The 20328-nt window shown below is 63.5% G+C and overlaps 1 protein-coding gene across 1 annotated transcript in view; it reads right to left on the bottom strand.

Moving 5' to 3' along the window:
- Positions 1-20328, bottom strand: part of MUC6 (mucin 6, oligomeric mucus/gel-forming) — a 36739-nt gene that overhangs the window by 14022 nt on the left and 2389 nt on the right. The window contains exons 5-36 of the mRNA XM_033120643.1: positions 19941-20100; positions 12999-13100; positions 12707-12843; positions 12234-12415; positions 11962-12053; positions 11777-11792; positions 11218-11355; positions 7903-7965; positions 7273-7513; positions 7070-7196; positions 6649-6739; positions 6468-6577; positions 6091-6295; positions 5822-5944; positions 5245-5365; positions 4926-5064; positions 4652-4756; positions 4444-4516; positions 4220-4357; positions 3811-3972; positions 3634-3728; positions 3419-3551; positions 3044-3293; positions 2905-2957; positions 2713-2822; positions 2188-2339; positions 1885-2026; positions 1689-1799; positions 1151-1336; positions 840-1079; positions 435-591; positions 84-227 (exon numbers count right to left, since the gene is read on the bottom strand). Of these exons, the coding sequence (XP_032976534.1) occupies positions 84-227; positions 435-591; positions 840-1079; positions 1151-1336; positions 1689-1799; positions 1885-2026; positions 2188-2339; positions 2713-2822; positions 2905-2957; positions 3044-3293; positions 3419-3551; positions 3634-3728; positions 3811-3972; positions 4220-4357; positions 4444-4516; positions 4652-4756; positions 4926-5064; positions 5245-5365; positions 5822-5944; positions 6091-6295; positions 6468-6577; positions 6649-6739; positions 7070-7196; positions 7273-7513; positions 7903-7965; positions 11218-11355; positions 11777-11792; positions 11962-12053; positions 12234-12415; positions 12707-12843; positions 12999-13100; positions 19941-20100 (4298 nt within the window). The remainder of the gene's footprint in view (positions 1-83; positions 228-434; positions 592-839; positions 1080-1150; positions 1337-1688; positions 1800-1884; positions 2027-2187; positions 2340-2712; positions 2823-2904; positions 2958-3043; positions 3294-3418; positions 3552-3633; positions 3729-3810; positions 3973-4219; positions 4358-4443; positions 4517-4651; positions 4757-4925; positions 5065-5244; positions 5366-5821; positions 5945-6090; positions 6296-6467; positions 6578-6648; positions 6740-7069; positions 7197-7272; positions 7514-7902; positions 7966-11217; positions 11356-11776; positions 11793-11961; positions 12054-12233; positions 12416-12706; positions 12844-12998; positions 13101-19940; positions 20101-20328) is intronic.

Below are 20328 nucleotides of genomic sequence, written 5' to 3' on the forward strand. Positions count from 1 at the left end.
TCCCTTGGCCCTCAGGCCCCTCTCCACCAGCCTCGGAAGCCATCAGTTCCCCGGGCAGACCCATCCCCTCTCCACGGCTGTACCTTCGATGTTGGTGACCGGGAGGCTCTGCAGCTGCTGGGGGCAGAGGCATGGCTGGTAGTGCCACGTGCAGTTGGCCTCCTGCGTGTACTGGAACTGGCCGTCACCAGCCCGCGTGTGGGTGTTGTAGAAGCCGCAGTAGATGGCTGGGAGGATGGGCACCTGTCAGGTGGCTCTGAGCCTGCCACAGAGACCCTCAGCAGTGTGCCAGGGAGCCTGAGGGTGGGCCTGCAACGGTCCCTCTGCAGGATCTGCCTGCGGGACACAGCCCACTGCCCGCCCCGGGAGGAGTGCTGCAGCCAGAGCAGCCCGCGCGGCCCCTCGGCACCGGTGGGTAGGTGGAAGGCACTCACGGCAGAAGTCGGGGGACCTCCAGTCCACACAGATGCCCTTGTCCAGGCAGGCCTTGGCGTAGGAGGCCACGGTGTCACACAGGCACTCGCAGTCCCCACCGGTGTCGCACCCGCACGTGTCCCGCACACAGGCCTCGTAGTAAGGCATGCGGTACACCTGCGGGAGGTGGCCTTCAGTGCCCCTGCCCAGCCCGCTGTCCGCGGGCCAGGGGCTGTTCTCATAGCTGGAGGCCAGGGCCCCGCAGCTGTGCAACCCACCTGGCCGTGGCGGGAACCCAACTGGCCATGGCGGGAACCCACCTGCCTGTGGCGGGAACCCACCTGGCCGTGGCGGGAACCCACCTGGCCGTGGCGGGAACCCACCTGCCTGTGGCGGGAACCCACAGGGCCGTTGCGGGAACCCACCTGGCTGTGGCAGGCGGCGAAGGTCTGGCTGTTGATGATGCTGCACTTGCGCTCAGCCCAGGCCCGGCGGAAGGTGTTGCGGCTGCAGGGGTCCAGTGCGAAGCCCGCATCCCCGCACAGTGGACTTTCCTTCCAGGAGTTCACGAACTCCAGCTCACTGGACGCCACGTACTTGCTGCGTGTCTCAAAATCGTCCTTCATGTTGCCGTTGTAGTTGCCACACAAGCCGCACAGGGCATCCTGCGGGGGGCAGTGTCAGGTGGGCAGCGCTGCCCCACACCCCAGGCAGCCAGGCAGGGGCGGCACGGTACCTGGGAGGCACGCGCCATCTTGATGAAGATGGTCATGTGCTTGTTCCAGACGAGGGTCAGGTTGTAGCTGCTGCCGATGGTCACATCCAGCACCAGGTGCAAGGAGCCGGCCTTCACCCGGAAGTGCACATGGGGGTTCGCCCCGCTGACTGTGTAGTTCCTATCGGCCAGCACGATTGATAGGCCCTGTGGGACAGGCCCGTCACGGAGCTGCCTGCACCCAGCTGCCTCCCCGCCCACGTCTCCCAGCACGGTGGACCGAGTCCCTTAAGAGTGTGTGCGGCCAGTGCCTGCTGGCGGCCTGCCCTCTGGAGCTGCCATAGGCGGAATGTTCTAGAACATCATGGACACTACCGAGGGCTGAGTCAGGCTTCTGGAAGGACCCCGTCTCCCTGGGCTGCCCGACTCCGCGAGACACTGCTGCCCGTTGTGTGGGTCGGGAGACCAGAGCAGGGGGCAGTGAGCAGCAGGTGGCACAGAGGGGCGGGGACCTGGGCTTGGTGGCTGAGGTGTGGGGACACCCGCCTGCCCCACTCACCCCGAGGGAGAGCCTGATGGCCCGGGAGCAGGTGACGCCCGACTTCCCGCACACAACGTTCTCCGTCAGGATCTTGAAGGTGGGCTGTGAGTCATTGGCGCCGCAGCCATCCTGTGGGGAGGGGGTGCTGACATGGATGCCCCAGGGCCTCACCGTGTCCCCACCAGGGCCTCACCGTGTCCCCTTAAAGCCTCACCGTGACCAGAATGTATTCGCAGTTGCCATCGAACACAAACCGCTGCCCGTCGAAGGTGACCATGTGTCCTTCCCCATAGAGGGTGCAGGTGGACGAGCAGTGGATGCTCTGCTGACATGTCCACTTCCCCCTCGAGCAGGTGCTGGGGGAGGAGCAGGCCGTTCTGGGGTTTCGGGGAGACCCGGCCACACATGCACCCCCGCATGAGGCTGACCTGCGTGGAGTTGGTGGGGGACCCCCTGCCATCCCCAGAGACCCTGAGGACATCCCCACCTGGGTCTCCAGGGTGGGGCTGCGGCTCACCAGGTCTGACAGTTGGTGTGGAGCTCGGCGCCCCGGGGGTAGGAGACCCCTGCAAACTCGCATGGGCACTCGTCAGGGGGCACGCACTGCCCACTGGCGTTCTCGTAGAGCCCCTCAGCACAGACGCAGCCTGGCTCGCACTTGGTGGGCACCTGCAGGGGGGAGGGTCAGCAGTGCCTGGGAGGGGCCCCCAGCACTCCTCCCAGACCCCCTCCCTGCATCTGGGCCTTTCTCTTAGCAAACCCGCCCCTCCCTTAGGGAAGGTTCCAGGTGGGCTTCTGTGTCACTGCTGGGCTGTTGTGTCCCCCCTCACTCTCCCCAAGCTGAGGGGCCCCACCCAGCCCGACTGGCCACACCCCTCCCTGGGAACAGCGCCGGAGGCACGAAGCTTGGCCCGCCTTTCCTGGGGGCTTTGTGGACATCATCTCACGGCCCCGTGGGAGGCTCCAGGCGTCCACTACAGGAATGTCCACCACAAGTTGTCCGGTGGGGAAGCCCTCTAGGGAGCACTTGCCCCAGCCTTACGCAGGGGGTGCCGGTGGCCAGCATCTGGCACGTGGGGGCACAGGCCGCCCCAAACTTGTTCTCCGAGGACTGGCTGCAGGGCTGGAATGTCTTGGGTGCTGAGCAGGTTGCTGCGGGAAAGGGGTGCAGGTGAGGGGGGCGGGGGGGCAGCACACTGCCGCCCAGGCCCACCGTCTCGGCCGCATCACGTACCCAGGAGCATCTGCGGCTGCCCCCTGCAGCTTAGCCGCCCGTTGATGCAGTAGCTGCAAGAGAGACCGTGTAAGTGGGCCGGCCCTGGGGCAGGGGCTGCAGGCCAGGGCGGGGGGCCCCCCGGGACCCCGTCACGCACCAGATGACGCCATTGACCAGGGCGGACTGGTTGGCCAGGATGAGCTTGTGGTTGTCCAGGAGGCAGGGGCACTGGGCCTTGCGCACACACTCGGTCTTGTGGTTCAGGTAGGTGCCCTCAGGGCAGTTGCAGCCGTCCACAGGGACGGCGCTGGGGTGGCACTCAGCTGTGCGGTCAGACAGTGAGAAGCACGTGCGGTCACAGGCCTGGCTGTTGTCGCTGAATGTCCGGTTGCCCGTGCAGGGGATGGCTGCGGGGGAACGGGAGTCAGACCCTCAGGGATGGCCGGGCAGGGCCAGGGCTCTGGGCCCTGGAGCCCCATTGTGGCCCCTGCTCTCCCATGACCCTGGGACCCTCTCCTGCCCCGGCACATACTGCAGTTGTCCACACTGTTTCTCCAGCCCCAGAGCAGGACGCCCCGCGAGGCACACGTGTGGGCGTAGTCCCCCAGGGCAGCGCAGATATACGGGAAGGTCTCCTCGTAGTTGCAGGCTTGGTACACACACCTCTGCAGGGAGATAGCTGCATGGGTGCCTGCCCTCCCGCCGCCCAGGCTCCCCGGGTGCCGCCGGCCAGCAGGCCCTGCCCACCTTGTAGAAAGGCTTGGGGTTCACCACGGCGTGGCACTTCTCGAACACAGTGGCCTTCTTCACCAGCACTGAACAGTGGGTCTCCGCGCACACCTCTGCAGGGGTAGGCCAACGGGTCTCGCACTCGCCCGCATGGGTTTCCCGCTGACTCCACAGCCCCCGGGGCCCAGGACTCACTGTTGAGCTGGCTCATGGAGCAGGGGTCGGTCTCACGCTCCAGTGCGGCCGGGCAGTTCCCTGCCCGCCAGGAGTCCACAAAGAGCGAGGCGGTGCCCTCGGCCATGCCCATGCTGGTTGTGAAGTCGTCTGTCGTGTCCCCGTTGAAGTTGCCGCAGAGCCCTGAGCCAACCGGGCCATGAGCACGGCTGGCCTGCGTCCCTGTCCTGCCCCGCACCCCCCACCGTGCCACGGGCACGAGGCACGCACCCCTGGGAGGGCTGGCCTTCAGGAGAGGCTGGCCTGCGCCCATGGCCTCCGGACCTGCTGGGCCAGTGCAGGGCTGTGGTGGGCCCTTCACTTCTGACATGGCCAAGCTAGATGGGGACAGGGCAGCCGGGCTGATCCTGGAGGGCAGGGAGGGACTCACCTCTGGTCTGGCCTCTGAATTGGGGCCCGACGGTGACGTACGCCTGGAACACGGGCTGTAGCTGGATCACGAGCTCCAGTCCGAAGCTGGTGGCCATCTGGAGGTGGGTGGATGTCTGTCTGAAGACCGTGATGTTGCCTGGGGGGAAACGGGCTCAGCAGGCGGCCTGCTTTGGGAACCTGGCCCAGAGGCCCCGGGGAGCGAGGCAGGGGCAGTGGACCTACCGGTCTTGTATGGCAGCCACTTGACGTCTCCATTGTTGGTGACCACCTCGTCCTGAGAAATCACGATTTTGTCCTAGAGGGAGGGGGGCCCGAGTCACGGTGGCTGGAAGGGGGGGAGGCGTCCCCCTCCTGCGGGCCAGGAAGGGAGCAGCAGGAACTGGGACGCGGTGGGGACGCGTCTGCTCCTTACCTGACAGAGCAGCCTTACCTGGCTGGACATGTAGATGACAGCCACCAGGGAGGTCTCCGAGTGCGAGTACCCAGACTTGTCGTATACGGCCATGACGGAGCCCCCGTCGGGGAGCTGGGGGCTCTGGAGGGGGGGTGGTCAGTACAGAGGACTCGTGCTTATGTTGACCCCTCCAGGCGGGATCCCTTGCGACACCCCCTGGTGACCCCTCCTGGCGGGACCCCTTGTGACGTCCCCATGGTGACCCCTCCTGGCAATCCCCTGGGAGGCCCCCATGGTTGGCATGTCCCACCTGGACGAGGATGTAGGTGCAGGTGCCATGGAAGCGGTAGGGCCTGGCATCGAACGTGGTGACAAAGGAGCCGCCTTCCAGGGCGCAGCGCCGTGGGCAGGGACGCTCCTCACATTTCCAGCGTCCCATGGCACACTGGCTGTGTGTGGGAGGGTGAGCCAGAGCGGTGGGCAGGGCTGCTGCGTCCAGACGGCACCCCAGGCTGCTCTGGGCTGGCAAGCTGGCTGCCCCCAGGACTGAGGGTGCCGTGCCCCCAGGTTCCCGTGTCTCCCTCATGTCCCCATTCTGTCTGTGCCTTCACAGGCTGCCCCACACTCACCAGGTGCGGCAGGCATCTGCTGTGACCTCCCCGGGGGCATAGGCTACCCCGCCAAGTGTGCAGGGACACTGGGCGACAGGCACGCAGGTGAGGTTTTTGGAGATGTCGTCAAGAACCGTACCTGCAGGAGGGGACTTCCTGGGGCTGCGGCAAGGAGAGACCTCCCACCCTCCTGCTGGGCAGCCCCCCCTCGGCCTGTCCCCAGGAGGTCCTCCCGCCTGGCTCTGGGCCATGTCCCAGTGGAGGCTTCGGCTGTGACCCTCCCCCTCCAGACCCGCACTGCAGTGCCCCTTCCCCTGGTGACAGCCCGTCCAGGCCCGGGCCCAGGCCCAGGCCAGGGGCTGTTCCTGGTGAGCAGCGGGCCCGGCCCAGGTCTAGCTCCAACCCCACCCCTCCCCAGCAGCCTCTCAGACCCCCCACAGCTCTGTGGGTTTGCAGGCACGACCGTGGAACAGTGTGGGGGCGGCAAGGGGTCCTGGCCCCAACACGCCCGGTGGGGCAATGTGCTGGGTGGGGTGGGGGCGGATGCCCTGCGTCTGGACTCATCTGCAGGCTCCTGTGGGAGCGGCTGGCTCACCGTCCGGGCAGAAGCAGCCGAAGGTGCAGAAGCTGGAGCAGCTGTGCTGTGGGTTCGAGCAGGTCTTGACACAGGCCTCGCCGCACTCCTGGTACACCTGGTTGGCTGGGCACTGGCCCAGAGCTGCAGGCACACAGCGGCCTGGTGAGTGGGTAGGGGCACCACAGGGCCCCCGCTGCCTGCCCGGCTCCCCTCCACCTCACTGTCCTGTCGTGGACGAGGCGGGATTCGGGGCCCTGGCCCTCCCTGCTGCCCTCCCCGGGACTCACAGCAGAGGCCGGGGCCCCGCCAGCGCCTGACGGGCTGGCCAGCCATGCTGCACTGGCGCGAGTACTCAGACAGCGTGGCACAGCTGCAGTTCGGGCCCGGCTGGGCACACGCGGCCATGTCCACCTGGCAGCTCAGCAGGAACAGCTCCTTGGGCACAGTGCACTTGGGGGACACCAGGGTCAGCAGCCGGGTGCAGGTCTGGGCCTGGGCAGAGGGCCACTCAGGGTCACGGGCATGAAGGCCCTGTCCCACACCCAGTGCTGTTTGGCTGGGAAAGCTGGGGGTGTCGGCCTCGGGGACCCTGTCGGAGCCCATGGCTGACCCCACTATGGCGGGAGGGTCCCCATGGCCCTGATGGCACGCCCGCCTCACGTACGTGCTCTGCCTGCAGGACCTGGGGGCTGGGGATGGCTTCGTAGGCGCAGATCTCATTGGGGTCATCCAACTTCTGGAGAGCCGCGTACTTGTGGGGTTCCAAGAGTTTGCCTGGGGGCACGGGGGGGCAAGGTCAGCACCACGGGGCTGGCCGCCAGGCCCTGGGCCCCACCCCAACCTACCATCCTCGCTCAGAAATTCGTTGGTCTTCTTGCCGTCGAAGTTCCCGCAGAGCCCGCACATCCTGCCCCTGTGCTTCTCCTCCACCAGGACCTGAGGGAGGGCACCGCCGTGGCGTGGGTGTGGGTGGGGCCCCAGGGCACCTCGCCCAGATGCAGACCCTCTGCTCTGGGGGCCCCTCCCTACTCCTCCCAGGGGCCCTCCTGGTCTTGCTGGATTGTCCTCGTTTTCAAGTGGGGAAGCCCAGGCCCGTCCAGGTTCCTGGCTGGGTCCAGCACCAAGCTGTGGGAGCTGGGTAGCTGTTCAGGACCCCTACCCCCAGGAGGACAGACCCCAGCCCCGCCCGCCAACCTGTGTGCCTGCAGGTGCAGCCTCACCCACACACACCCCTGCCCTCTCCCCCGCCTCCCCCGGCGTCCTCACCATGAGGTGGGCATCCGGGCCCCACACGACCACCAGCTCCATCTCCAGCTGCTTGGCCACCAGCCGTATGCTCTGGCCAAAGGGCGTGATCTGCAGCCCGTTGCTGGTGTAGGGCAGGCTGACCACCCTGTGGGGTGAGAGTGGTCAGCGACCACCCCCTGGCCCCATGCTCACTCCCTTGTCCTCCCGGCCACACGGCTCACCCCACGTCTTTGACGGAGATGACCCCTTTCTCCACGGTGACCACAGAGGCCCCCAGCTCCACGATGACCCGGGAGAGGTTGCCGCTGGGCCCTCGCCGCAGCTGGATGCTGAAGGTGGGTGCGGCGTCCTCGCAGATGGCCGCAAAGACATAGTTGCAAGTTCCCTTAAAGTTGTACACGTGGCCGTCGAAGGTGGAGAAGTGTCCGGCCCCCCATGTGGAGCACCGGCCCCTGCCTGGAGCTGTGGAGAGAGCAGGAGGGGTCTCAGGGTTCTGTCCCTCCGGCTGGTGGGGCAGGTCTGGAGCAGCCTGGCCCCATGAGCCGGCTACCCCGGGATCCCATGCTCAGAAACTAGTGGCCTCACAAGTTCCAGCCCATCCTGGGGTGGGTGTGAGGGAGGCCCCACCCCATGTCCAGAGCTGGGGTCTGCCTGCCTCCTGCACTAGCTTTACATAAGCATGAGTCGCTGCCGTGGTGAAGTCTGTGGTGTCGTCAGCCCTGGGGTCTGTGGGTCACGAAGCCGGCCCAGACCGCACCCCACAACACCCCCTCCCCCAAGGGGAGTGGCTGGCTGAGGCTCCTCTGTAGCTGGATGCCCTTTGTGGAAACCCCAGATCACGTGGCCCTCACCTGTCTGTGGGGCGTCCGTTAGCCTCTGGAGGCCAGGCTGTGCAAAGAAGGTGTCGTCCAGACCTGCGTGGACAGGGCCATGGTCAGTGCTGGGGCCTCCTGCTTCTGTCCAGGGCATGGCCACCCCACCCCCGGCGTGGAGCCCTTAGCCGTGAGCAGGGTCCACTGCATGGCACCCGGCCGGAGCCCAGCCCCCGCGGGCTCTCCACACCCTGACTTCTCTTATTCGTCGTTCATTCGCTCATTTGTTCATTTGTTCATTCACTCATTCACTAGTTCCGCACTTCTGCTCAGAGGGAACTCCTGTCATGTGCCTGTCACACCTGCTGGGTGCAGGAGATACAGTGGAGACGAGTCCCCCGAGGAGGGCACGGTGCACACAGACACACACCTACCCATGTGTGCACACGTGTACACACACACACGTGTACACATGCACATACACTCACACGCACGGGCAGTGAGCAGGGCCTGAGCGTTTAGGGGCAGCTCGTGCTGGATGGTGTGCATGGCCACATGCCGGCCTCAGGGCAGGACAGGTCCCTGACAGTGGACACCAGCTCTCCGGTGCCCTCTGGCTCGGGGACATCTGCTGGTGGTCTGCCAGGCTCCCATCACTCACTCGCTTCCCAAAGATGCCAGGCCCCTCTGGGGTTTGACAGGACAAAGAGGCAACTGCCACCGGGCCTGCTGCCTCCGTGGTGGCTCACATGGGTTTGGGGGCAGCCAGGCAGCTGGGCCTCATTGAGTGGTTGTTATGCAGGGGAGGAGGAGCCCTAAGCTCAGAGGGGCTCGGGGATCTGTGGGCACGTGGGAAGCAGGAGAGAGTTAGGGAGGGCTCAGGGCCGGGGGCATCTGTGGGGTGACAGCCTCCTGTCTCGCTGCACCTCCTGTGTTCCCAGGTCGGCCCACCCACTCTCCATCTGAGATCCACTGGCTCTGGAGTGTGATCAGGGAGGCGGAGTGAAGGCGGACACCCCACACTGGGCTTCTCCCTTTCCAGGGGCTTTAAAAGTGGCTGATTTCCTGCTTCCGTCCTCCACACCTGTCAGCCTCCCAGACAGTCCTAGGGCTGTGGTGACCATGCTAGAGAAATGCACAGGTGACACGGGGCAGGAAGCACTGGTCCCCGCTGGCCACTCCGGGACACGCTCGGCAGACAGGTGACCCTGCTTGGGGAAGCTGGACTGGGGACCTCACCTGGCGGCCTGCCTCCTTTCTATGGCCTCCCTGTAGCCCTCCCCTGCCCCTGTTCCCCGCTGCAGTCCTTCCGGAGGCTTCTGTGGTTCTGGGATGAGGCCGCGGTGCTGGCGGGCAGGTGACGGGGCCGTGACCTCTCCGGCCCCTGGCTCCACCTTCCAGGCCCTCCCGGGACCCCTGTCCTGCCATGACTCATCCCCTTGGACGCCGGCTCATCCCCTGGATGCAGCTCGCGGCCGAGCCTACCACTCCTCCCAGGTGTGGTGCTGGCCTCCCCACCACAGCACTGGGCGCCCTCAGCCGTGTGTCTCTGGGCGAGGTCCCCAGCGGGGGCAGGTGGCACACAGGTCGTGCGGACCTGCCTTTCCGGTGGGGAGGGACCCTTGGCCCTGGGCATCCTCCCTCCTGAGCACACAGGACCCCACCTCAGCCCCTCCTCTGAGCTCATGACACCTCCCCACAGGATGCCTCGAATCTTGTCCTCTGTCCCCGAGAGTATCACTCCCCAGTCCCCACTCGAAGGGGTCTCTCCACTGGCTCCTTGTCACCTGATGTCAGCCTCACCACGCCCTGTCCTGTCTGCTTTACTCTGCTCGATCCCACGCCGACCTGTGGCCTCCGACTCTGTCTGAACTATGACCTCCCTCAGCAGGGGGCTCCTTTGGAGACACTCAGGACGCTGGGCTGCTGCCACTGCCACTGCCCTGGGACCATCTGTGCTTCTCCCCCACTCGGCACAGGCGCTGACCCCTGGCTGGCACGGGGCCTGCCGGGCAGGCTGGTCTGCCACCCCTCAGCCCCGGACCGGCCATGCGGTGCCCTGAGCACTTGCCATTCCGTCTGCACGCTTGGCGGCCCCTGCCTCTTCCGGCTCAACCTGCCGGCTCAGGGTCCTCCTTCCCAGTCCCAACACCTCACATCAGACCATGTGCCTCTGGTCCGGGAGGGCGTGGCCAGCGCAGAGTTGGTGCTCAGAGACAGGCCCACCCCACCCTGTGCGGCAGTCACCCTGGCCTCCCACAGCCCCTCAAGACGGCAGCCCCGTGCCGTGCCTGCAGGCCACACCTCACACCACCGGCCCCCAGACACCACTCTCCCCCGTGGGTCTGGGTCCAAGTCTGGGAGTCCCCAGGGCCAGGGAGGTGGCCTCTGCTGAGCAGGGGTCCTGGGTGCTCAGAGCCAGTCCCAATGGGCAGCACTGAGGCTGGTGGTACCCATTGGGAGTGAGGCTGGTGGGGACCCGGGGCCACCAAGCAGGGGCAGTGAGCCAAGGACTAAGGAGAGAGGAGGGGTGCATCCCTCTGGGCTCAGCAGCCTGGGCTCTCAGGCGTGTGGAGAAGGTGCAGGGCCTGGGGTCTGCAGTCAGTGAGAAGGGCTCCCGCTGTGCCACCGAGGGACCCCTGCCCCTCAGCAACCCTTCCAGGTTGGGGCAGGTATGAAAGCCACCCTCAGCCTGCGGCTAGGTGGTGCTGGGTGTTGGCAGAAGGGATGGGGTGGGGCGGGGGGGAGGAAGGGGACCCTGCCCCGGGAGCCCAGTGGGCGAGACTGGGTCGGCTCTGGAGTGGTCCCCCACTCCTTTAATCCTCCCGGCAGCCACACGAGGGGAAGACGTCACCTCACTTTCATAGACAAGGAGCCCAAGCTGGAGCCCACTGTGTGGTCATTGTTCTCACCAGGACCCAGGGAGCCGATCTGCCTCCAAGTGTTCTGGCCTCACTGCCCTCAAGGCCCTACATACCCTCTGGCCACTTCTCGGGGCCCCGGGGACCTCTCAGGATCCAGTGGGAGAGTGGGGGCGCCTAGCTCAGAGCTGAGCCCCAGTGCTGTGCGCCCAGTGTGGCTCTGACGCTCCCGCCCGTGTGGAGGTGTCTGCGTGTCCCCGTGAGACCCTCGCCCGCTGCAGCCCCGAGTCCTTCCTCGCCAGCTCAGGGCCCCTGCGCTTTCTGACCCTCACTGGCCGGGCCAGCCGGGCTGTGGCAAGTGCAGGACAGCCAGAGCAAGGGGGCGCCTCCCAGCTACCACCGTCCTGTGGCCAATCCGCCACAGCTGAGTCGGAGAGGCAAGGCCCGGGACACCCACGCAAAGGGGCCTTAGAGGGCACCTGGACCCACTCACCGGTGGCGCTGAGCATGGCCCCCCCGCAGGAGACGAGCAGCAGCAGGGGCCCCAGCATGATGCGTGGAGAGAAGAGGTCACCGCAGGACCTAGCTCTCCCACCGCTGGACACCGGGCAGGCTTGCTGCACCTGTGCACCTGGGTGGCCACCCGGACGCCTTTTAAAGGAGCTGCGGGCCCTGCCCCCACCACGCCCGCCCGCACCCCACGCTCCAGCCAGCTGGAGCAGCGGTGGCCAAACAGGATCTCGGGCGCTGCTTTATCAGAACTTGCACTTCTGGGAAAATTCTTAGGCGGGCAGCGGCACCGTTATCGCTTGCCTCTGAGCGGGGGGCTGGCACACACCCGCAGGGTCCTTCAAACACCTCCCTGTTTGCTGCAGGCTGAGATTGCTAGGGGCCATCCTGGGGGCGCTTCCGGGGGCAGTTCTGGCAGTCAGACACACCCTGGGAGCTGAGAGGGGCTTGTCCGAGGCATGAGGGGAGACGCTGGGGCACCCCTCTGCCCCTGTGGGGAACCCAACGTCCAGGACAGCTCTTGGGGTGAGGGCCACCCTCACCCGGACTCCAGAGCCCCTAAAAGGCACAACAAGCACACTGGGGCCCCACCGCCACCCTGGAAGAAAGACTATCTAGTGGAAGGATCCCCCCAGTGGTAAAGACAGTCCACACCACCCTTTTGGGGGTTACGGGTGCCTGGCTGTCACAGAGGGGCAAACAGCTTTGGGGCTCAGAAGAGAGCTACCTGGAGGCCTGAGGAGCTTTTGGGCTGAAATGTTGGTGTGCAGGGGCCGTTCCTGGAGACCCCTCCTAAGCTGGCCTCCTGGGACGTTGGGTCTGTCAGGGGGCAGGGGTAGAGTGGCCGACCCCTGGGCCCCTAGTCACTGTCTTCTGGCCCCCCAATGGCTTCAAGATGCTCAACTTTGGCACAGGAGCAGGGGTGGGGTGGCCTTGGGGGGCTGCCCATCTGGGAGCATCTCCATGGGAACTGCGCCAGCCTCAGGGTACAGACCCCACAGGCAGAGGAGCAGGGGCGGCCCCCACGACCCCTGGCAGGAGGACGTGGCTCCTGGAGCAGCATCTCAGGGAGCAGGGGTGGCAGGGCCGGGGGGCCCTTGTCCGTGGGCAGGGCACATGCCAGCACTGTGAAGGTGCAGGGTGAGGATGGGGTCAGCGTCACGGTCAGGAGTTTTAGACCCCTGGAGAGTTGGGGACCAGGCGTGGGTCTGACTGCAATCCAGGGAAGCCCAGCTCCGAGCAGAGGGGGGCCCAGGGGCCTGGCTCAGGGGGCTTCCCCTTTCCCAAGGGTGGTTCTGGCCTCATGGAGACTTGGGGTGTGGGAGCCCTGGGCTCCTTCTATTGAAGACCTGCGTCTGGACCCCTTCTCTCCACATGGGGTTGCGCCCCATGTCACAGACCCCTGAACCCTGCGTGGCCTGGCGCACAGCTGCCCTCTTGTCTGACCGTCCGTCCAGGCTGCGCTCAGTTACCAACCAGCCTGCGGGCTCTCCTGTCCTTCGATAGCCCACAGGCCCGTGGGGTCTCCAGAAGCTGCAAATGCAGGGGCCAGGCCAGGGTCCCCCACGTCCGGCCCAGGTACAGGGGGTGAGGGAACCCCGATATAGGGCTGTGGAGAGGTGACATGTCAGGCCTCAGGACCCTGGTGGGAAAGCGCCCGGGCACCTGACCTGCGCTCTGAGACCATCAGGGGTCGTCTCCCACCTGGTAAAGCCACTAAGGCCTGGGGGAAGCCTGGGGCTGGCGCGGCCACAAGGTGTGCACGGTCGAGCCGTCCCCCTGGGGGCCCCTGTCTGGGGCTGGCAGTGGGGTTGAGCCCTGGGCCTTGTTGACTGGCAGCCCATGGTGCAGGGCCAGCAGCTTTACCTGCCCGCAGGGACGTGCTGCCCCCAGCAGGCACCCGCCCACAGGGCCTGGCACGGCTCCTCCTTGGGTCCCTCACGCAGCCCCCAGCTATGTCTCGGCTCCTCCCTCCCTGCAGACCGCCCGTCTGTCCCCTTCTCACTCAGTGCCCTGCACGTGGGGTGCTGTGGTGGCCCCAGCACCTGGAGGGCGCCCACACCTCAGGACACATCAGGGGACAAGTGAAGGACGAATCTGGACTGGATGGCTGTGGCCACCAACCTTCAGGCCTGGCGAGGGCTGGGGCACGTGGCAGGCGGGGGCCCTATGTCGGGTTCTCAGAGTCACCCTCAGCAGCTGGAGGAGCACAAGTGTGACCCTGGCAGGGATTTGGACGTCACCCAGGCTGCAACGTGGCTGCTGCCCACAGGGCCCGTCCCCGAGACGCCCGTGTGTGTATGTGAGACGCCGTTTCAGTTTCCTGGAAAAAGCGCGCTGTGTGTTCCAGGATCTGCGGCCAGGTTAGTTCAGCCTCATGCACAGTTGCTGGACGGGCCCAGCAGGGGGTGGGGGCTCCCGGGGCTGGGCGGGGGGCATGGGCATCACAGGAAAACACGGAGAATGGCGTTTTTGTGGCTGACCTAGGCACTCAAACCGCCGAGCAAACAGCGGGGAGATAGGAATGTGTGTAACCATTGTTCCCGACAGTCTCGGTGATAAGAGCGGGTCCCGCTGGCCGGCCTTGTAAAGCGAGGCCTGAGGACAGGACAAGTGGGCGATTGTCCACTCTCACGCCCCAGCTCAGACCCCTGCCTTGCCTTCCGTCCACATAGCCGGCCCTGAGGCCTAGCCCGGCCTGCTCTGCACCGGTGCCCAGCCTCAAGCCTAGTGTCCAGGGACGTCCCGCTGACTGGGGTGCAAAGCTGGGACCATCCTGGACCTCTGGCATTGAAGGTGGAACTGAGGGGTCAGCTGGGCTGATGCTTTGCCAGGTGGGGAGCTTGGGGCCCCTCACAGCCACTGCCCACTGCCGGGGCCCCTCAGGCTGCACAGCCCCTCCCCAGGCACCATCTGGAGGTGGCCCAGCCGCTTGGGGAGAGTGAGGACCAGGACGTTTTGCCTCCTGAGCACGTCCTGCGTAGGTTCTTTCCTCCACCCAGTGACCTGCAGCCCCTCTCCCTTGAGACCCCCAACCTGGAACCAAGTCCCGTTGTGCCACCGGTTTTCCCTTCCAGACCCCCATCCCAAGCAGCTAGGGTCGGCCCTGCTTGGGACACCTACAGAGCCAGCAAACCAGTGTCAAAGGCGAGGTACCCCTGGGCCAAGAGGGAACACGGACCCCAGGGAGGGCGCTGCAAGGGGCTGGGGCAGGCCGCTGATCCCGGCAGACGCCCCCCTTCTCACAGAGTCCCTACTGCAACTTCTCAGGGGCCTGTGCTCCGGGGGCTCCCTACCGGCCCCCAGAGCCCAACTCCTGACATCTATACTTTCAACCTCTGCCCCAGGCTTGGATTTGGGGCAGGCATTGCCCCTACCTTGGAGCCCGGTCCTTCCTTCTGGACTCAGGTCCCCCACGGGGCAGCCCCAGTTCTGACTACTGCCCACAGCCCCACTATGTGGCTGTCAGGCAATAGGATGTCACATCTACTGCTGTAGGAGGAGGTCCTGGTGGCCGCGGGCCCCGTGTCTGGGTGTCACAGGCTGATGAGCTTTGTTCAGGGACAGGTTGGATGCTCAGTGTCTCAGACTCCGGGCCAGGACCTGTGCTGGGGAATGATGAGAAGACACCCAATAGGGGCGAGGGCTGGGTCCCCAGGGGAGCTGGTGCCGTCCAGCCAGGCAGGGTGGGTGTCTCGGGGGCGGTCTGAGCCAGGATGAGCTGGGAGGGCCAGGCTGGGGCTGGACGCCCAGGCAGGCCCCGCAGGAGGGGTCTTGGCCAACCTGCCCCCCCCATGGGGGTGGGGAGAAACTTTCCGGCGGGAAGGCTTGGCAGGGAGCTACGGGCAGTACTGAGGGCCGCCCACCCCTGACCTCTTGATTCCACTCCCACATCAGGGCACCTCTGACCCCACCGTGGCCGGAGTGGGCACCTCCCAGTCAGCACCCCCAAACGCTGCCTCCTCCACCCACCCTGTTGGGGGGACCCCGGCTGCCCCACAATCCTCACTGGCTCTGTGTCCTGTGTCTTGTGGGACTGCAGAGCCCAGCCTGTCCCCCCAACCCCGCGTGGAGGGTCCAGAGGCTCCCTGTCCAGGACCCTGGGGAAGCCGTGTCACATTTCAGTTTCTGGGCTTGAATCCAGTCACCCCACGGCCACAGCCAGGGGCTAGTGGGCAGCGGCCGCCGTGACCCCAGGAGTGGCCCCAGCTCCTAGCAGACCGTCCGCGGGCCCCCCGCCGGGTCCATGCCAATAGCCAGCGGATGTTAAATGAAAAGCAAACAGATAAGGCTGCTCGGGTGGAATGTTGGTTTTGGCCGGCGGCAGGACGGGCACGTCAGAGGCCCAGGTGGGTTATCTGGGCTGCTTTGCCTTCCAAGCGGCATAAGTGGCGGCTTAGCAAGTGTTTGCTCTCTGTCGATGGCCCACAAGGAGGGCTTTGGGGAAGGTGGGGGGACACTGGCTCCATCTGTGACCCTGGAAGTGGCAGCCGTGTGGTGGTGCCATCGGGGTAGGGCTGGGGTGCACCGGGCCCCTTCCCCTGGAGTCTGGGGTGTGAGATTAGGCTTCTGGCAGGTCGGGTTGCTGAGGCCTCTTCCTGGTTGCCAAAGGTGCCTGTCGCTGTGTCTTCATATGGGGACAGAGGGACAGGAAGGGAGCTCTTGGGTCTCCTCATCTTCTAAGGGCCCTAATCCCACAAGGGGGCCCCACTCTCACTCTCTCATCTTTCTAATCCCATCACATTGGGATAAGGGCTTCCCGGTGGATGGGGGGACACAAACACGCAGTGCATAGCAGGGAACTCTGTGGGGACATCCACATTCCGACAAGCCCCCAGAAGCACAAGTCAAGTGGTCTCAGAAGGCAGACAGAGCTCAGAGTCGGGAGGGCCCTGAGCAGCCTGGGAAGGCTTCTTGGCGGAGGTGGGCCAGAGGAGGAGCAGCCAGACTCTCAGGGTCAGGAGCCGGGAACCAGGTAGGGAGAGGCCCAGCCATGCATGGAAGTGCCTGAACAGCTGTAGGGACCCTGGACAGAGTGGGGTGGGGGTGGGGAGGCCAGAGTGTGTCTTGGACCTAGAAATGGGTAAACTGAGGACCAAGAATGGGGGCGGGGAGGGGTCCTGTACAAAGGAGAGAGAGCAGCAGTTGAGGGTGGGCAGGGCTGGGTCTGAAGGGTCCCAGGGGGTGTTGGCACTGACCAGATGTGGCAACAGATGTTCGAGGAGCCAGGCCGCCCACACAGTGGCCAGGTGTTTGTGGCTGGTCGATGAGAACACAGCACGTGAAACCTGGGACCAGGTGGATTTCTGGGGCTACTCACACCAGGTGCTGGCCCAGGGGGGCCTCGGGGCCCAGACCTGCTGTCCAGCGGCCACAGTGTCATGCTGGCCACCTGTGGGAAGCGCTATGCAATGTCCTCAGTGCCTGGGACAGCTAGTGGCTGCCGTGTGCCTGCACAGAGACAGCTGCCAGGGACCCCAGACCACACTGGACTGGAGGACCAAGTCCCGCAGAAGCCCAGGTGACAGACGGTCTGCTCACAGCCCAGCCCTGGAGGCCCCGGCCCGCCCAGTGTTAGGTTGGGGCTGAGATGGCCTCGGGGCAGCCAGTGCCCATCGTCCCTCTGGCTGAAGCTGCCCCCATGGGCCTGGGCACACAGAGGCCCCTCTGACCCTAACCCTCCCCCCGGCTGGAGTACAAGTGGAGGTGACACAGGACAGGGCCGCCAGCTCAACCTCGGAACCTGGCTCAGGGCACTGACACCTGCTATATGCAGCAGTGGCCTCGTGTCCTCGCTCCAGTTTCAGATGGAAGACGAGGTGGGTGAGGGTCCGAGCTGGTGGTGGCCAGACACTGGCCAGAGGATGAGACGCTGCCTGTGTGCCACTCGGCCCCTGGCAGAGGCACGGCACTCTGTCCCCCCTTGCTGCTCTGTCATTTCCCGGCGGGGAGCTGGGTCCCCAAGAGCTCATGATCCTCAGAGTTTAGGAACGATTCTGGAATGACAGGAGCCGCGGCCAGAGGCCCAGGACGGAGTCTGTCTGCTCCTTCTCCCTCTCCCCCCTTTCCTGTGGCAAAGCGCACTTTTCTTTTGGTTATTTTTATTTTTGTTTTGTTTTTAACAGCTCTACCGGGGCGTAACTGACACACACACACAAACCACACATATTGAAGAGTTCAGTTTGATTGGTTTTCAACCCAAACACATACCAGTAAGCTGTCACCACCCTCAGGACAGCGACCACATGGTAGCAGATGTCCCAATAGTCCCTCGGGCAGCAGGACCATGACACCAGGGGTAATGTGGGTCCACACAGAAATGAAAGCTTCTGGAATGGTAAACATAGGAGATTGTTTTGCTTACTACTTTAAAGATACTGCTGTGGTTTCTTCCCACTCAGGTGGTTTCGGCCAAGAAAGTTTATCGTCATCTCCTGTGATTTCTTTACGTGACACATTCCCCATTCTCGCTTATTTCAAGTTTTTGTTTGTTTGTTTGTTTTTGTCATTGGTTTTGAGCAGTTTGATGATTTGTCTAGGTGTAGTTTTTTCCGTGTTTCTTGTACGTGGTGCTCTCGAGCTTCTCACATCTGTTGGCTTCTGATTTTCATTAAATTTGAATGAATTATTTCTTCAAGTTGTTTCCTGTCTCCTTTGTAGAACCAGTCACACACATATTAGGCTGCCTGAGGTTGCCTCACTCGTGAGCTAGTTAGCTTTGGACTCTTTTGTCGTTCTGTTTCGTTGGAGGTACCGTGTTTCCCCCAAAATAAGACTGGGTCTTATATTAATTTTTGCTCCAAAAGACGCACTAGGGCTTATGTTCAGGAGATGTCATCCTGAAAAATCATTCTAGGGCTTACTTTCCATTAGGTCTTATTTTCAGGGAGACACGGTAGTTTCTATTGCTGTATCTTCAGATTCACTAAGCTTTCCTTCCATAGGATCTGATCCGATGTTAATCCCCTTCAGTGCATTTCCCATCTCATAGACAGTCGTTTTCATCCCTAGGATTTTAATGTTGGTCTTTCACACATATCTTCATGTTTCTACCTCGCGTGTTCAGTCTTGCGCTTTCATTGCACGGAATACAGTTATAACTGTTTTAATGTCTTTGTTTGCTAATTCTAACATCTTTGTCGGTTTCATGCTGCTTTTGAATGACTGGTTTTTCTTCTTCTTCTTTTCTTTTCTTTTTTTTTTTTTTTTAAGATTTTATGGGGGAAGGGAAACAGGACTTTATTGGGGAACAGTGTGTACTTCCAGGATTTTTTCCAAGTCAAGTTGTTCCTTTAATCGTAATTGTGGAGGGTGCAGCTCAGCTCCAGGTCCAGTTGCTGTTGCTAGTTGCAGGGGGCAAAGCCCACCATCCCTTGCGGGAGTCGAACCGAAAACCTTGTGGTTGAGAGCCCACTGGCCCCTGTGGGAATTGAACTGGCAGCCTTCGGAGTTAGGAGCACGAAGCTCTAACCGCCTGAGCCACCGGGCTGGCCCTGGTTTTTCTTCAGATTTGAGGACAAACTGTCCTTTTTCTTTGCCTGCCTGCTGCTCTTTGATTGGGTGCCAGACATGTGAATTTTACCTTGTGGGGAACTGGAAATGCTTGTCCTGTGAATCTTCTTGAGTTTTGTGCTCGGACAGTTAAGGCCCTTGGGAGCAGTTTGGTCCTTTTGGAACTTACTTGAGTTGTTAGATGGGATTGGGGGCGTGCTCGGTCTGGGCGGGGCCACACCCTGATTGTGAGGTTTCCTGTGTTGTTTGTTCAGGGGACAGGTGCTTGTCCCGCCTCCTGGGAGCCCCATTGCTGCTCCCTCTGGGGTGGCTTCTCTGCAGCTCGGGCACTTCCCCTCTGGTGTGCCCTGCCCAGTGGGACTTGAGGGGCCTCCTGCCGTCTCCCGGGCCTGTCCGTGCAGCCCTGCCTGGCCAGCCACCTTGGTCTTCCAGGCTCTCAGCTGAGCTCCTCCTGGTCCCTCCTTGCTCTTCGGCCTGGAGTGTCTCAAGGCTATGACCTGTGTTCCCGTCTCTTCTGGGTCATTTCCTCACTGCCTGAGGTCAGTGTCTGGACAACGGTTGTTTCACATATTTTGTCCCATCTTTTAGTTGTTTCAGGCAGGAGGGTGAATCAGTCTATCATTCTCTTTGCTAGAAATGGAAATCCTCGATGAGATGGAATCTTCATTTAAAAAAATTTATAACGTGGTCCATAGTCACTAAGTAAAAGGTGGGGAAAAGCAGAAAAGGAGATAAACACTCTCCCAGGAGCCCCTGCCCAAACTCACAGGCCATTACCGTCAGCACTTTGGCGCGTCTCCTGACTCTGCCTTCCGTGGGAGGTGTCACGATACCTGTGTTCCTTTTCTAGGGTGGTGACAACAAACACCACCGCCTGGGCAGGAGAGGGGGCGGGGGACACTAAACAACAGGAATGTATCCTCTCCCGGTCCTGGCGGGGCTCCGTCCGAGGCCGGAGGGGGCATCTGGTCCCGGCCCGTCCCCAGCTCCTGGGGGTTCCCGGCGATCCGGGGCTCCTGGGCTTGCAGACGCATCAGCCTGTCTCTGCCTTTGTGTTCGCGAGGCGTGCCCCTGCGTGCGAGTCCGGGTCCACAGTTCCCCACTCATAGGACACAGTCACATGGATCAGGGCCCGCCCTAGTGACCGCGTCTCAACTGTCACATCTGCAAGGACCCTATTTCTAAACAGGTCACTGAGATGCGAGAGTTGGGACGGCGGCATATGGACACTGGGGACACAGTCCCACACCACTCGTACACTGGGTGTTCAGCGTGTTCACACACGGCCATGGTGCAGGGGTAGCTCTGCTCACGGGACAGTGTTTTGGGGCTACGTCCTGCATCTTCGTCATCCCTAGGGGGAGTGGGCGGGGCCTGATCTATCCAAGGCTTTGGCCTGAGTCCTCCATCATGTGACCCCCCGGAGCATTGTCACCGAAGGGCGTGCCTGTCTCAGGAGGTCCTGCTGGGATGTTGCTGGGGGACACCCTCCGAGCCAGACCTCCGTCCCTCAGGCACCCTGACACAGAGGCCCATCGGCAGCCCTCCCGTGGGACCAGCCCCAGGGCAGCAGCCTCCCCTC

This window comes from Rhinolophus ferrumequinum, chromosome 11 (assembly GCF_004115265.2).
Source record: "Rhinolophus ferrumequinum isolate MPI-CBG mRhiFer1 chromosome 11, mRhiFer1_v1.p, whole genome shotgun sequence".
Taxonomy (NCBI): Eukaryota; Metazoa; Chordata; class Mammalia; order Chiroptera; family Rhinolophidae; genus Rhinolophus; species Rhinolophus ferrumequinum.